Below are 17,221 nucleotides of genomic sequence, written 5' to 3' on the forward strand. Positions count from 1 at the left end.
TCCCGGAAGGGCTGTTCCCCCCTCCCCAGCCCTGCCACTGGAGTCCCAACTCCGCCTGAACGGCGGCCTTCTCCAGTTTTACCCCCATCCTCCACCGTCACCTGTCTAAGCCCTTCCATGGCTCCCCCTTGCCCTCAGAATCAGGTTCGAAGTTGCCAGCCCAGCAGTTAAGGCTGGAGGGCGGGGTGGGAGGGCAGTGGGTAGGTGGACAGCAGGAGCCGAGCAGGACCCCCAGCCCTGCACCCTCTGCCAGGGCCAGCCACTGACCAGGCACCTCCAGGCTGTGGCGCTGCTCGCAAAGCTCTTGTAGCTCCATCAGCAGCTCCAGCAGCTGCTGCACGCAGCCCTCCGACACAGCCGCAAAGATGTGCTTCTTCAGCCGCTTCTGTTTGTGCCTCTGCTCTTGCTTGGCCAGGTTTGCACTGAGGCCAGAAAATGTTTCCAACTCACCACACGTGCACCACTGTCTCCCGTTACCCCTCCAAAGCCGCTGTGCCTACAGGGGGCTCGGCGCCAGCCCCCACCATCTGCACGTGCCTGTCACAGTGCTTGAAATCCCCTCCTTTAGTGCTGGGGGGTGGGCGGAGGTGCTGGGATTCATGTTGCCCTGTGCTGCTCCGCTTCTAACCCAAATGCAAGCACATTTTATCAAACTGTATCTTTGGATCCACATAGTAATGATCAGGAAAGATACGTGCCGAACTGTTCATCCTGATTACCTCGAAAGAATGATGTCAGAGGAAGGGGAATTTCGCTTTCATATTTTGTGTTGTTTGAATACTTTTCATATCTCTCTCCCCACCCCTACACTCCAAATAGGCAGCCACGGGAATGCGTGATGTGTTTCCTTTTGTTTGTGTGTGTTCTTGCAAAATGCACATTGATGTTTGATGGCTACATGCATGTATGTTTTTCTTTAAGTCTTGGTTGAATTTGTTACAACATTCCTTCTGCTTTATGTTTTGGGTTTTTGGCTGCGAGGCTGTGGGATCTTAGCTCCCTACCAGGGATGGAACTGGCACCCCTGCATTGGGAGGCGAAGTCTTAACCACTGGACCGCCAGGGAAGTCCCCTACATGCATATATTTTTAATTTACGTATATGGCATTGCGTTAAGTTCTCATTCTGCTGCATACTGTTGTCCGGATGTTTTATAATGAACGGGTATTACTTTCATAAAATGTAATACTCCCTTCCCCCCAAAAATGACCTACATGCCATAGCTATGGGCCCAGACATTTGCACCCCAGGATTGGCCTCTTTCTCTTTCCTGCAGGGTCCTGGTTCCTGTCCCTCTGGCGCCTGCCTGGTGGGCACAGTGGGAGGAGGGGAAGGGCCAGGCTCACCTGGGACTGTTGGGATTAAATGGGGTCTCTGTCACGTCATCCTGAGGAGAATGTGGGGAGTCCATGTCATCACAGCTGCCGGGGAGGCTGCTGGGGGAATGGGGAGGACAGAGAGAGGGACAAGTTTTTAAATGGACAATGGTAGTATGCCCCAAGCAGGTCTGGCTGTGTGGCCCAGGGCGAGTCACTGCCCGCCCGCGAGAGCTGAGGGCTGGGCCAGGGCAGGGGTGGCGGGCCGGCGGGCCACAGTACTCACCACTGCCGGATGCTGGGGTCGCAGTACTCACCATTGCCGGATGTTGGAGTCCATGGGCTTGGAGAAGATGAGGGGAGAGGTCTTGGTGACAGTGGTGCTGGGCTCGAACCCTTCTATCTCCAGGAAAAAGTGTGCACTGGGGGGACACCCAAGCAAGGCCATTAGAGCTGGGACAGGGCCTGTCCACCTGTGTGTCCTGCAACCCCACTGTCGAGGGTGCCCATCTCACGGAGTGCTCACTCCCAGGGAAGCCTGGAAGGCTCAGAGCTAGTCCAGAAATGCGGCATAAATGGCGTGAGGGCAGGGTTCCCTGATACATTGGCCCCCCCCACCTGCCTGTCTCCTGCCTACCAAGAGGAACCTTCTGATTTGACATAAAATCAAATCATTCTTCCAAAAGAGAAGACAAAGGGAGGAACAAACCCCTAGCTGGTAACCCGAGGCCTGGGTTCTAGTCTGGCTCTGCCTCTGCCTCTCCTCTTGTGTGACCCCAGGAGGTCACTGGCCTTCTCTGGACCAAGTGTCCTCACCGGATATGAAAATGGTTGGGCTACATGATCCTTAAGACCTGGACTCTGGGGCTTCCCTGGTGGCGCAGTGGTTGAGAGTCCGCCTGCCGATGCAGGGGACACGGGTTCGTGCCCCGGTCCGGGAAGATCCCACATGCCGGCTGGGCCCGTGAGCCATGGCCGCTGAGCCTGCGCGTCCGGAGCCTGTGCTCCGCAACGGGAGAGGTCACAACAGTGAGAGGCCCGCGTACCGCAAAAAACAAAAAACAAAACAAATAAAAAAGACCTGGACTCTGGAGCCAGTGCTGCTCTAGGACTGTCTACTTAGGGACCGTCCAGCTGAAATGGGCATCAGAGGTCATCCTGTGAGATCACCTTTCCCTGCACCCCGGCAGTACCCCAGAACTGCCACCCCAAAGTCATCACCACACCACTATGGCAGCTCTGACCCAGCGACTAACAAACACATCTACTAGCAAAACATCCTGGTTGAGATTTGCTGACTATCTCCAGGCAGAGCCCAACTCCCACACCTGCAGGTGTTTCCCCAGGACAACAGGTCCAGCTCCTGCCCTGACCTCCATCCCACCCTACTTATCTGGGTTCAGTAGTGCATTTACTCAACAAATATTTACTGAGCATGTACAATGTGCCAAGTACTATTCTAGAAGCTGCGGATACAGTGGTAAACAAGTAGACAAAAATTCCTCCCCTCACAAAGCTCTTGTTTCAGTGGGTTGGTAAGAACTGGCCCCAAGGATCAGACCAGATTATAGCACAGTAAGGCCATTGCTTTTCTTGCTCTAGACCAGGGGTCCCAAACCCCTGGGCTCTAATGCCTGATGATCTGAGGTGGAGCTGATGAAATAATAATAGAAATAAAGTGCACAATAAATGTAATGCACTTGAATCATCCCGAAACCATCCTCCCCCCGGTCCTTGGAAAAACCGTCTTCCACAAAAACAGCCCCTGCTGCCAAAAATGTTGGGGATTGCTGCTCTAGGCAATAACACACTGTCCCGTGGCTGTAAGTTCTTCAACAGCAGAAACTACAATTGCATCGTCCTAATTCTCTAGAACCCAACATTTGTCGTGACGCTCAGAAGACCTAACAATGGCTGAGTGTAAGGATGGATAGGTGAAAGATAAATGAGTGGAAAAAAGAATGGCTCGTTGGACACACGAGTGGACGGATGAATAGATGGGTAGATGACGGATGGTTGGAAGGATGAATGGATGGATGGATGCCTGTCTGAGGAATGAATACTTGGGTGGGTAGATAGGTGATAGATGGAGAGACCAATAATCAGACAGACCAACACACCCTTAAACTGTAAAAGTTGTGAGGTTGCATCCCTCAACAGGAAGTTGAGGGCTGTGACTGAGGAAGGAGGACTTCAGTGGCTGGGAAGGTGGATGGTGAGAGCTGAGCTGGAAAGGACCCAGCTGTATGTAAGGACCTAACTCCTGGGACAGGGAGCTGCTAGACCACGAGGGCCTGTCCCCTGCCTGCCCTACTTGCCACTGCATGTGCCACATCTCATCCACCAGCATGAGCAGACAGCAAGGTCTTGGCCGGGTGACATCCCGGCTCCTAACTTGCAGCAGGTGCTGTTTGTTCATTCCTACTTTGACCCAGCCAGAAAGGAACCACCACCAAGGTGTTGTTAACTCAGATGCGCAGACAGACAGCTCTGTACAATTCCTCCTGCATTTCTGTTCCTTTGAAGGCAGAGAACAATCCCCAGGCGGACTCAGGCCTGGGGAGGAGCTTATCTCTCCTACTTTGTCCAAAGAAAAGCCCGAGTGCTCTGAGCTTCAAGGCCAGTGCCTCTGCAGCCTTCATGGCCTGTGTCTGTGTCCCTGGGCAAGGTGACGCCCAGGGGGAGGTAACCATAGCAGCCACTCACAGGGAGGGGCATGATGCTTCAGAAAAAGCTCCAGGTCCAGAAATTTCTCCCCAATCTAGATTTCTTGGTGCCTTCAATTCCCCCATTAGGACATATTTCCTCAGTGGTCAGAACTGCCTTCTGACATATAATATTTTCTTTTCTTTTTCTTTCTAAACCTGAGTCCTATACTCTGTTCTGAGGGAGTTGCCCAAACCTTTGGGGTCTGGGGAGAAGTAGGCACACGAGGTCCCTCAAAGAGCCTTGGGAAGGAGAAGGGACCACCAATTCATGAGACAAAGGTCACACCTCACACCAGGCCCTTAGCTGGGCGGGGGCCGTTGGCAGAGCTGACCCTGGAACTAAGTTCATGAGCCAGGATGGGCTCAGAAGGGCAGCCCGACTGCAGGAAGAATCTGGGATTTTCCTGAAACTCTGTCCTCAGTCCTTCTCTGAGGTCCAAACCTCCCCTGGGAAAGTGAGAGGGGAGGGAAGGGGGAAAGGAGGCAGGAGGGCAGTGCTGGTGGCTTAGATCCAAGATATCTCTGCTGCTGCCCAGACAAGCCCTCCCAGACCCGGGCTTCCCACATGGGCCCCCGACACCTGTCTGGTCTCCACATCCACCCAGTTTTCTCTCCTGCGCTCCAGGATGGAGCCTCCACCTGAATGAGCCTCTGGAACCTCTCAGCCAACATTTCACACCTGAACTTGGCTCCTTCCTCCTGCCCTTGTTCCTGCTCCTCTGAAGTACTCATGTCAGAGGTGGCCCCATCACCCCTCCAGGTCCCCCCACCGGAGGAGGGGATGTCTCTCAGTCCTCCTCCCTCCCCTCCCAGAGTTGATCCGGCAGACTCCACTATCCTACTACTTCTCTGATCTGTGCCTGCTTCTCACCGCCAGGCTCACCACCTATCACCTGGGCAATAGTCACAACAGACTCCCCTCTAATCCATCACCCACACAGATCACCCAGAGTATCCTTTCTAAAATGCAATCTTGCCATGCCCTCCCTCTCATACAAAATCCCTCCATGGCTCCCCACTACCCCCAATTGTCCAATGTCCTTAACTGACTGCCAAGACCCAGCCCCGGTGGGACTTATCCCCCCAAAGACACCCTCACCCACCCGGCACTTTAGTCCCATGGGATTCCTCACTGGTTCCTGCCCCAAGCCTCTGCCTTCTCCCTTCCTGTCCACCTGCCACCATCCACTGTAAAAGCAGCTCCTCAACGACATGCCCACAGGATCAGAACGACCTGCCCCTCCTCAGGCCCGACCCCGCCTAGTTCACCCTCTCTCCAGGCCACGCCCCACTTTCTCTCTGGGGGCCCCTCACCATCCAGACTGTGAACAGGGGCAGGTGTTCTTGCCCAGCCTGGGCCCAGCCCCCGCCCCATGCACAGAAGGCCTCAGCAATTTCTACTCAAATCAAGAGACGGGAAAGCACCCGGCTCACCTCGGCCCAAGAAGGGGCCTGGGACAGGGGCCGAAGAGGCAGGGCAAATGGGCCAACCTAGACCCCGGGGGCCCACCCGGGTCCAAGGGAAGTGCCGCGGGGTTGGAGGAGGGGCATTCAGGCTTGAGGGACACCGAACCGGCTCAGGCGGGGACTGCGGTGGAGACAGCTCAGGGGCCAGCTGTGACCCCGGAGAAGGACTTTCTCTGCTCCCGCCACCTCCGTGTCCTCAACTGGGAAGTGGTCATAACTGTCCCAGCCCTGTGCAGTTTCCAGGGGCCCTGGGGCATGACAGTGACAACGACAACAATGAAGACAAAGTTCAAGGTAACAAAACATTATCAGCGCCAACATGCGCCGTGCCGAGCACGTTGTCGGCACAATTGCAATTAACTGTTACTCTGTGGGCTGGTGCCGTGGCTGGTGTCCCTCTTACACAGGCGGGGTTGGAGAGCCTGAATTACCTGGCTACGCACCCAGTGGATATGAAAGCCCCCAGTGGACTTGAAAAATGTATGCTGTAGCGGGTCCCTGCTACCTGGAATTTCCACCCATCTTTCTGCTCCTTATCTCGGGCTCCAGCAACTCCCCACCTCCCCCAGGAGCCTTTCTGAATGTTTCTGCCTTGGTGCCCCTGGGCCCCCAGGGAAGCCTCCCTTGATTATTCCAGTCATACTAACCTCCCGAGCTCAACCCCAGAGAATGCAGTGCTGTCCCCCCTACACCCCCCATTATACCTGGCTGGGCACCAGGCCACCCCAGATGAGACTGAGATTCTCAGGTCCACCCCAGGCGAGGAGTCCCTGAAGGTGGGTGCCAGGCTCCTCCTGTGCCCCTCACAGCAGAGCACCCAGCCCTGAACCTGCTGGTCCTACCTCTTGGTGGGGGTGATCTCTGCCAGCCTCTTCTCCTGCAGGATGGCAGCGTTCCCACTGGGCATAGTGGCTATTTTGCCCATGAGAGGCACCATCTCCTTCGGGTGGGCATCCATGGCTGGAACACAACCACAGCACAGATGCTCAGGCTGAAGGGACAGAAAGGAGCTTCAGACCGCCCTGGAGCACCATATGGCCCCTGCTCATACCCCCCGGGACGGGGAGCTCACTCTGCCTTCCCAGGCCACCACCCCGTCTCAGGGACAGGGAGACTGTCCCCGCAGCTTCCCCTGCTCCCCGCTTCAGCACCCCTGCTCCTCTGGGTCCTAGGAGAGCCCAGCAGACCTTCCAGGTAGAGGTCACCATGCCCTTGACCTCTCTCCAGACATCCTCTCCAGCCCCACAAATCTCCAGGTGGATTCCTGAGAATCAGCTCTGCTTTTTCAACATCCCTCTCAGGTTTTGTGCTTAGAATTCTCCTCGACAGAACAGGACTGTCACCTCCTTTCCTCTAGACACTATGCTCCTAGTAACACAGCCTCAGGCCGCTCCGGCTTTTTAATTTCTCACCCCCTGGTGCTCTCTGCCACTAACACGCTGATCATCTTTCTCCCCCGCAAAGCTGAGTGTAACAAGCTATGTGGCTATCTGTCCACCTGGAGGGAGCAGCTGAGCCCCAGCCCCCTCTGTCCAGACCTGCTTTACTGATGCTCGGTAAGGACTGGACCCCATGCGGGGCTTGGAGGGAGGTACTGGGGAGAGGAACTGATATGTCTTCCAAGGAGACTGAGGGGAACTTCGAGCTTTCTGTTGGAGGCAGGGCTGTCCAGGCAGAGGCGACAGCCTGAGCAAAGACCAGGGCTCAAGAAAGTTTGGCGAGTGGCAAGGAGCTGGTGTGGCTGGACCCGTGGGTGGTAAGAGGCTTGGGAAGAGGTTGGGCCTGTAGTAGGAGCTGTGGCTGAACCTGGGGACAGCGGGGGCGTGAGAGGGACCCAGGTCCTACCGGAGACGGCACAAGGGGGATGGAGGAGACCAGAGGCCAGGACGAGGCTGCCGTGGGGGCCAGCGGGGAGGTGGGCTGGCCATAGAGGAAGAGGTGGGCAGGGGAAAGGGCTGTGGGGACAGGAGGTGACTCTGCAGTGAGCGGGGGCCATTCTCAGCTTAAGCCACCCTCAGAGAACTCCCTCAGAGTCACAGGGAGCCGGGGCAGGGGTGCGGGGCGGTGATTTCCATAAGAAGAGCCCACATCTTCTTCTGGGTGGAGCTTGGGCCATTGGTGATCCTGACCCAAATAGGAGAGCCCCCCGGAGGCAGTGTCTGGACCTGGCTGTCTGCAGACTGCAGTGAGACTTGGAAATGGGAGAGCCTCCTCCCTCTGCCCGCGCGCCCCACCCCACTAAACGTGAGCAATCTTGGGAGAGGAGAGTCATCCCGGGGGTGCCCCGGCGTTAGGCACCTAGAGTTAGGGAGCTCTGAGGAGGCCTTAAGCATCCTATTGGGAGAGGATCCTCAGCACACAGGCCCCAGGCCGTATCCACAGTCACAGCCTGATAAGGGTGGGCTGCCTTTACCACCTGCCTCAGCCCAAAATGACCCGTGGGGCTAGAGGCTGGGCTGGGCCAACACTGGAAGAGAGGGATGGAGGGCCTGTCCCTTACCGCTCCCTGGGCCTCTGTTTTCCCTTCTGAAAAATGGGCTGAATGGTCCCCTACATCTCTCATCCATGACCACTGGCTGCTCCATTTTCTCTGCCCTGCCTGGTGAGTACGGGACAGTCCTGGGCTGCTGGAGCAGGAGGGGGTCAGAGAACTCTGGTCGGGGACTGCAGCAGCTCTAATTAGCTCCCTGAGTCACCCCATAAACCTGCGTTCCCACCTGCTGGACTCTCTTGCAGGCCTGGCCCTCACTCTATCTGGGATTGGGCGTCCTCACCTGGGAAGTGCCTCCCAAGACCTGGTACTGACTGGAGTGGCCTTTCCTGGGAGACTGACCAGGCCGGGGGGCCACAGGGCCCACGCTCCGTCCAGGGCTTGCTGACTCAGCTCCTATGAGCCGCCTGGGCCCTGTCCGTCTCCAACTCTGGGGCCATCTCATCCCATCCTGAGCTCCCATCACACTGCTGCCCTGGAGAGTCACGTCCCTGGGGCCTGTGGGGGTGACAGGAGCCTCACCTCTGCCCTGGGCAGCTACGACTGTCCTCGCACCCCAATATCCCCAAACCTCGGGGAGGGGAAAGCTTCCCACATCCATCATATCCTGTGCTCTCACACACTCCCTGTGGCCAAGAGCTCACGTTCAGCTTTGTTTTCCCTGCTAGAGACCCAAGCTCCCCCCCAGCCCTCCCCTGAGGCCAATTGGCAGAGGGACACCTGAGGTCCTCGCTCTGGGCACCCTGCGGCCTTGGAGGGCACTGGCTACCTCTTCGGCAAGACTCACCTGGTGAGGTCCAGGTGGCAGTGGTTGTTCTCAGATCACCGCATGTGTAGGGGCCCAAGGCCCCCCAGTAGGATTGTAGCTGAGGTGGTGAGAGGCTCTCATCAGAGACAGAGGGATGGCTGGAATGAGGCGTCAGAGGCAGAACTTGCTGGGTCACCTGCCCTTGATGTCAGGCAGGCCACGCCCACCAGCCACAGCTGCCACGCCCGCCCACCGCCCACCTGCCCTGCCTGAGTCAGCCCCACACCCCCAGGGCAGCCTCACCCCGGCCCAGGAGAAGGCAGGGGAGGCAGCAGGTGCTGAGCCTGAAGTTTTGGTCCCAACGCTTCCCTTTCCTGTATTTGATGCTTCCCATCATGGGCCTCATAATAACTGCTTCCCAAGGATGCTGTGAGAAGTCAGAGATCCTGCTGGTAGGCGGGACAAATGAACGGTCGAGTGCTCAGCCCCGACCCCTGGGAGGCAACGCCACAGCCCAGGGCTGGCCTGGTTGACCTCACAATGGCCACCCCCAAGACTTGTTTTCCGTCCTTCAAAGTCTGGGATCAAGTCCGCTCAGAGACAGAAGAAGTCCCCATTCAAGGCTTCCCACCTGTGGCCAGTAAGGGGCAGAAAACCAGGCTCCGGGGCCAACAGGCTTCAGGTGTGGGTGAAGTAGGGGGCTGCTTTTGCAGTTTAAGTCAAAGGAGCCTCAAAGTTCCTAAGCGCACATCGCAATCCCATCACTGCCTGAAACTCCATTAAAGCCAGGCGTTGGACCAAACACAGTCCGCCCTCTATTGCTCCATTAATTGCCCCTCCTGACTCAGCCCCTCACCCCTCCCTGCTTGCTTTGGGCTGACTGCCTCTGAGCCCTAAGGGTGAGGCTCTTGCCCAATCTTGGCATCTGTATTTTGCGTTGTGTTAGCACATTTTCTCAACAGCCAGGCTGGCTAAGAAGGCCTCTGTTTCCCACCCAAAGGTACACAGCGTGCCCAGCAAGGAGAAAAGGGAGCCCCCTCTGCTGTGTGTGGAGCAGGGGCTGGTCTGCATTCAGTCCTATTGAATCCAACACATCATGAGAGCCTACAGTGGGAGGCCAGGCAGGGAAGCCAGGGGCCAGCGTGAGGTTCCGAACTGGGGAAAGTGGTCTCTACCCTCAAGGAGCTGTGAGCCACGCGGCAGCCAGGCTCGGGCAGGAACTGTAACCCCACGGGACAGGTTACAAGGACAGAGAGGACTCAAGCCGCCCAGGAGGAGGAAGTGCTTCTAATGGGAGGTGGGGGAGGGGTTCAGAGAAGGGCATTTGGGTTGGACTTGGGAGGAGGGAGGACAGTCTACACAGGGAGAGCCACGGAGCAGGCACTCAGAGGCAAGAGACACAGGCACGTTCAAGCTGTGGTGACGATCTTGGGCAACATCTAAACTCAAGTCCGGCTGCAGCCAACTGAGTGGCCCCAGGCCACTGAGTCAGCCCTGACCCCTTAGGGGGGACACACCAGGCAAGTGTTGAGAAGACCCCCCCCAACACACACACCTCCCAAGCCCTGCAGACATCAGGCCCGAGATGCAGGCCCACAGGTACCCCCTCCTCCAGGAAAGAGAAGGGAGAAGGGAGAGGAGGGGTCTCGGGGGAGGGGGTGCAGCCAGGGAGGGGCCGATCTCTTGACCTGCTCTAGAAAATGCCCCACTTGGTGCAGTGAGCAAGGAGGGGGGACCAGGAGCCAGGCAGAGCTCCATCAGCAGCCTCAGGCCTGAGCAGACCCACCCAATGGTCAGCAGCGTGTCCGTCTGCATCCCAGTGGCCACAGCTGTCCCTGGTTTAGCAGAGCTGAGCAGCCCGCCCATCAGGGATTCTGGGTGGTGACTCATGCTGCCTCCGAGTGATGGAGAGTGGAGGACATGGGAACTGAGAGAGATCAATAGACAGCGACAGATAAAAAAGACCAAGCTAGTTGCAGGTGTGTCCTCCTTTAAACAACCCGGGTTTACACAAAGGTTGTAATCATTCATTTTACAAAAGAACACCCACAAGATTCCTTCCAGCGCTGAGTTTGGAGGTTTGATCCAATTTGCAGTCATTTGAAAATATCTAATGTCTGCACATTTTCTGAGGAAGGCTTACGGGTAAAGTAAGGAGTCCCAAACCCAAACAGGAAGCAGAAGCCCGCACGTCTCCCTTCCAACCCTGGGCTAGGCTGTCATGCCCCAGCCCGTTCTCTGCCATGCAACCTGGCACCACAGTCAAGTTCTGGCTTTGGAGTCACATTTGCCTGGGGTCGGACCCAGGCATTGCTGTTTCCTCGCTGTGTAAACTTACTAACTGTTCCAGTCTCAGTTTTCTCATCTATAAAATGGAGCTAATAATAGCTCTTCATGGGCGATTAGGAGGCTTACAGGATAATGAACATGGAGCACATCACATAAACACTCCCTTCGTTCTAGCCGTCGGTGTTCTTCTGCTATGCTCATTTGCCATGGTCTGGCCATGGCTCACTACACGCCTGGCCGCTTCGTCAACCAGACTCAGGATCCTCTGCTGGGCTTGTGTGTGGAGGTAGACGTGCTGCTGGAGAACTTGGAGGAGGGGGTCCCAGTGTTCCCTCCGGATAGACTTCTCACAAAAGGGCTGAAGCCCGGCCGCAGCTAATGTCATCCTTCATCTTGGGAATCAACATCCAACAATTTCACGACTAGGCAGCTCATTCCACACGCCACAGACGTAACAAAACCCGCCAGTGTTTGGGACAGAGGGCTTTTCTAAATCATTCTTTCTTACATTCTAGTCCGTAAAGCAGGGATCCTCAAACTTTTCCATAAAGGGCCAGAAAGGAAATATTTTAGGCTTTGCAAGCTATTCAGTCTCTTGCAACTGCTCAGCTCTGTGTTGTAGCATGAAAGCTGCCAGAGACGGTACAGAAATGAAAGGTTGCCTTGTGTTCTAATAAAAGTTTGTTAACGAAAACAGGTGGCGGGCCAGACTTGGTCCCTGGCCCACAGTTTGCTAACTATTGTAGGTGTATGCATGCAGGAGTGCCCTCACACACGGGTAACAACTAAAGCATGACCAGAGGCTCCTAGCCATACAAGGTAGTACACACACGCACACACACACGCATGTGCACACACAGAACACACGGAGCCAATGAGCTACGCCGGCTCAATGACTGACATGGAGTTCACACTTGATATGACAGATGTATTTATTTCTGTACTTATCTGATGGACGGCAGGATGGGTAGAGGTGGAAGTAGGTATCCCTGTAGGCGAGCAGGATTATGGCCACTACAGAGGGAAGATCATTAAAAAAATTCTTGCCACGTGGCTTTGGGACATGGTTCTGTACTTTCATTTGAACAGCGATAGAGCTAATATTTTTGGAACTGGGATGGATCACACAGAAGGAGGGAGTCACTCCGGAAACACCTGATTCTGACAGAGCTGGGAATGGGGCCAGGTTCCCCCATCTTCTCAGAGGAGCAAACATCGTCACCCCCAGACCACTCTGGACAGGGGAGATATTAAGGACAAAATAGACAAGGGCTTCGGCATTCTATCTCAAAGAAGTGTTTTGTTCTAAAAGGTGTTTCCCTGGGCATCGCTGCCTTTCACTCCCAGGAATATAAAATCAAAGGAAACTGGGGCATCGCGTACATGCACGTGGCGATTTCTCATTCGCCATGTTTGATAAAGTCAGTAAAAACTGGAAAGCGATATCCTTTTGTGTTAGGAGAGTCAGCTGGGGACAGTGAGGGTGGCGTGACTAGCTCTACCCACGCATCCAGCAATGCCTCGTGCAGCTTGTTCCGTGCGGTCTAGGAAAGGGCCTGCGAGGAGGGTGCTGGTAGGGCCAGGCTGCTGAGGCATCACTGGTGGCCCCTACACACCCTCTTACCGGAGACAGTGGGCTTTCCTAAGGCCCACAGGGTTGAGAGCACCCTGTGTGGTCCCTCACTTCTCCCCTAAAGCAGCAGAATCCTTGATGACATCAGCATCTTCTGGCTTGAGGGACCCTGCAAAGTGCTTCAGATGAACTTCCTCAGGCTGGGCAGGGTGTCTTTCTCGAGTACTTGCATCTCTTAAGAGGGGAACCAGGGCAAAGTTCTTCCAGTTCCTCCCTGCAGCTGAAAGATGAAACACTATTACTGCTTTGGAAGCAGCAAAACGATACCAAACAGTCGTTTGCTGGCCTTACCACCCTCCAGATAAAAGGGGGCACAAGCACATCGGTGCTTCCGGAACACAGGGATCAGTGCCATTTCCTCTTTCCTCACCTGATCGAGGAGGCTCATCTGCTCTGGCAGCTCCTAAATTCTCCTCCTCGACCCCACCCTGACTTGCTTGTGGCCTCAGGATTTTCCGGTGCTGCTTTCAGCCTCAGTTTCCTCCCTGCCCATGTGGGAGGGAGAGCAATGCTGGGGCTGCCCTGGGAGCAGCTCCACACCAGGTCAGCTGCAGGGTGATGAACCCCAGCCAAACAATGAGGATTTGGGGTTCAGGCCCCACCAGGGAATAGCAGATTGGGAACAATGCCAAGGGAACCATGGTGACACTGGGCCTTGAAGTGGGCTCTCATGTGTGGCCTGAAATCCAAGGAAGCCCCTGAGGAGGACCCACTGTCACCCCCCAGAGCGATCTCCAGCCCCTCCCTCCCCCCAGCAACCTCAGAGAAGTGACAGCCAAGAGGAACAGCTGTACGTGCTCTCCTTCTGCTTGCCTCTGGCTGGCCATCTTGGGTCTGATCTTTCTAGAAAACCAGCCTAAATTCACACCTTTCGCCCTCAGGCCACAATTCAGGCTCCTCTGTTGGTGTCCTGCACTGGTCACATCCCAAAGGCATCAGGAATGTGGGAGGCTGGGCCCATTGTGACCTCCCAGCTGAATTCTCCAGGCCTCTGGTTTCCCCTGGGCCCGCAGGCTGACACTGGCCTGCCCCCGTTCACCACAGCCTGATACAAGCACCAGGAGGATGTTTCAGGGAAGGCATAGAAGCAGGAAGCCTCCACGGGGAGACAGGCCAGGTGCTCACTGAAGATACCATCTTCTGGCTGGATGGATGGTGGGGATACCCCTCCTCAGAGACCGCTTGGCCCAGCTCCAGTCCCTGGGCCCTCAAAGCAGGCATGGGGCTCCCAGTGCCTGCTTCCCACAGTCCTGATACGAAGACCCCCTCACGTGCTCTCCCTAGCTCAGCTACTGACCACTTTCCTCCCTGCCCTTTCTCTCTTGCGCTCCCTCATGCCTTCCCAATCACTAGTGCTATGTGGGTGGGGAGAGTTCCCTGTTACCTGAATAATCTGATTATTCATTATGGGAGTTTCCACTGTTACGAGGTTGTATAGGAAAGCAAAATCCTCAGGAAATACTCCCTACTTAAGCATAGGTGTGAAACCAGGGATCCTCTAACCATCTCCTAGCCCCTCCCCAAGTAACATGAGTGTGTGTGTATCCCTGTCACTGGATCAATGTCTTTATTAATAGCACAGTGAATGTGCAATGCCTCAAACAGCCAACAATGTCATGCAAACACAGTGCAAATCAACTGCAAAGTGAAACAGCAAATCTTGTAAAAAGGTGTGTGGTTTCATGAAATCAATGAGGGCAACGTTGGAAAACTACTCAAATCACTTGCAAAGCCATCTTTGAACGGCTCTGTGGTGAAGCTGGACCAGTTAACAACCGAAAAAGAGATAATAAGTGTTATGACATGACACGGGGAGTGCTTCTAATGAAACTTGTGGGGAAAGTATAGGACTGCAGAAGGCCCTTGGGAACACTGATGAAGCCCTTGAGTAGTTTTCCAAAAGTAAGCCTCTTAATAAAATAGATTTCCACTTCCAGCTCTGATGGAGTATCTAGTACTGGGCTAGCCATCCTGCTATAAACAATCATAAAACTGGACAAAATACATGCAGCAAATGTCTTCAGGCATAAGACAACAGACTGAGAAGCTGCAATTGCTGAGAGAAGTGAGATTCACAGGGTGAGCCCTGTGATCGCCCTAATGTATTGCTTAGGGACAAGTTCTCAGACTACAGTGCAGCAAGCTGGAGCCTAAGCAGAGTGTAGCAGTGCCTCTGAGCTAAGGAAGAAGGGAGCAGCCGAAGTGGCCGTGTCTCTGAGCAGCCGAAGCAGCTAGAATCTGTGGGACAGGGTGCAGGAGACGAGGAAGAAGGGAGCTGTAGGGGTAGAGGTCCAGAAGTCTTTGGGGTGGGGTCCCCCCAAGTCCTTGGCTCACAGTTGGGCTGTACTTGCACAGGCTTCTCAGACAGCGGATGCTATGGGGTTGAAAGTGGGACAGAGACATCAGAAGTTGAGCCGTACTGAGGGATATTGGAGATCCAGCCCCGCCAGTGGAGAGACTTCCTCACCACCCTTTTTCTACTCTGAGGATCAAGCTAAAATACCAGAAATACCCTACTTACTGTACACACACTAAAGTAAGATCTACTCGAGACCCACCCTAAAAAGCCTCTAACCAAGCCCTGACAAGATCCACAGTGGAAACAGTTTGGAGGTTGAGTCCTACAAGTTTGATGGGATTGGCAAATACCTTGGAATTTCCACAGGCCTCCCGCAATAAAGGTTAAAACTAAGCCTACACAAGTTCAAGGTGATTCATCAGTAACTGAACTGCCAACTAGGATAAAAATTCAATCAACTGTCTCTACAACATATTATTACGATGCCCAGTATACAATTTAAAGTTACTAGACACACAAGAAACAAAGAAATGTAACTCACAGCCAGGAAAAAAACAGTCAGTAGAAACTGACCCCAATAGAAATTCCATAACCAAGAGCCTAACACTTGAAGTGTAATATTCACTGGATGGGCTTAATAGCAGTTTAGAGATGACTGAGGAAAGTGTCAATGAATTTGGAGACAGATCAATAGAAATTATCAAATTTGAGAAATAGAAAAAAATTGAGGAGGAATGAACAAATGAAACCCACAGGACAATATCAAATGGTCTAACATGCATGTAAAAGGAGCAGATAGGGAGACTAAAACAAAGTGTATATAGTTTCCAAACATATTGATGTACAGATCCAAGAAGCTCAGCAAACCCCAAGCAGAATAAAACCAAAGAAAATCAAACCTAAGCATATCTTAGTCAAACTGCTGAAAAGCAAAGATGAAGAGAATGTTTTGAAAGCAGCCGGGGCTGGGGTTGGGGGCGGGGGCGGGGGGAGGGTGGGGAGACACACTACAGACAGGAGAACAGCAGTGCAAATTATGGGTAAATTTTCATCAGAAACAATGGAGGCCAGAGGACAGCAGAGAATCACAGTTTAAGTGTTAAAATTAAAAACAATGACAACAGGGCTTCCCTGGTGGCGCAGTGGTTGAGAATCTGCCTGCTAATGCAGGGGACACGGGTTCGAGCCCTGGTCTGGGAGGATCCCACATGCCGCGGAGCAACTAAGCCCGTGAGCCACAACTACTGAGCCTGCGCGTCTGGAGCCTGTGCTCCGCAACAAGAGAGGCCACGACAGTGAGAGGCCCGCACACCGCGATGAAGAGTGGCCCCCCACTTGCCACAACTAGAGAAAGCCCTCACACAGAAACGAAGACCCAACACAACAAAAATTATTTAATTAATTAATAAACTCCTACACCCAACATCTTCTTTAAAAAAAAAAACAACAACAACAACAAAAAAAAAACCCTGTTAACCTAGAATTCTATATCCAATGAAAATATCCTTCAAACATGAAGATGAAATCAACATTTTCAGGTAAACAAAAGCTGATATAAAACTAATCTATACTGATCGAAATTAGATAGTTACCTGGGATGGGGAGGGTGGAATTGACTACAAAGGGGCATGAGGGTCTTTCTGGGATGATGGAAATGTTCTGTATCTTGAGTGGGGTAGTGGTTGCCTGAGTGTGTACATTTGTCAAAACTTATCAAACTGTGCATTTAAAATGTGTGCATTTTATTGTATGTAAATTACATCTCAATAAAGTATACTTTTTAAAGTTTGTGAAATATAAAAAAATGAGCTTCTCTATGAAGCAATATCAAACACGCAGTGTCATGCTAACAGGCAAGTTTGCCTGAAAAATCATGCCCTTTCCCTGAGCGAGCCAAAAAAAAAAAAAAAAAACTATCAACACTTGATTCATTTGTTCATCTAAGAATTAGCAACACTGGGCTCCCTGGTGGCACAGTGATTAAGAATCCGCCTGCCAATGCAGGGAACACAGTTTCGAGCCCTGGCCCGGGAAGATCCCACATGCCGAGGAGCAACTAAGCCCGTGCGTCACAACTACTGAGCCTGTGCTCTAGAGCCTGTGAGCCACAACTACTGAGCCTGCGTGCCTAGAGCCCGTGCTCTGCAACAAGAGAAGCCACCACAATGGGAAGCCTGTGCGCCGCAACGAAGAGTAGGCCCCGCTCGCCGCAACCAGAGAAAGCCTGTACACAGCAACCGAGACCCAACGCAGCCAAAAATAAATGAATA

At 53.8% G+C, this 17,221-nt stretch overlaps 2 protein-coding genes across 4 annotated transcripts in view; both read right to left on the reverse strand.

The window, feature by feature from the left end:
* TRPV3 (transient receptor potential cation channel subfamily V member 3) overlaps positions 1–6,449 on the reverse strand; it is a 29,609-nt gene extending 23,160 nt beyond the window's left edge. For both annotated transcript variants that reach the window (XM_030861772.2, XM_030861771.2), the window contains exons 1-4: positions 6,334–6,449; positions 1,634–1,738; positions 1,347–1,433; positions 268–422 (exon numbers count right to left, since the gene is read on the reverse strand). In XM_030861772.2, coding sequence (XP_030717632.1) covers positions 268–422; positions 1,347–1,433; positions 1,634–1,738; positions 6,334–6,449 — 463 coding nt within the window. The remainder of the gene's footprint in view (positions 1–267; positions 423–1,346; positions 1,434–1,633; positions 1,739–6,333) is intronic.
* A 5,519-nt stretch (positions 6,450–11,968) lies between these two features.
* The window catches only part of TRPV1 (transient receptor potential cation channel subfamily V member 1), a 32,761-nt gene continuing 27,508 nt past the window's right edge, over positions 11,969–17,221 (reverse strand). For both annotated transcript variants that reach the window (XM_030861763.2, XM_060291283.1), the window contains exon 16: positions 11,969–12,872. In XM_030861763.2, the coding sequence (XP_030717623.2) occupies positions 12,700–12,872 (173 nt within the window). In that variant the 3' untranslated portion in view covers positions 11,969–12,699. The remainder of the gene's footprint in view (positions 12,873–17,221) is intronic.

The sequence above is a fragment of the Globicephala melas genome, chromosome 20 (genome assembly GCF_963455315.2).
Source record: "Globicephala melas chromosome 20, mGloMel1.2, whole genome shotgun sequence".
NCBI lineage: Eukaryota > Metazoa > Chordata > Mammalia > Artiodactyla > Delphinidae > Globicephala > Globicephala melas.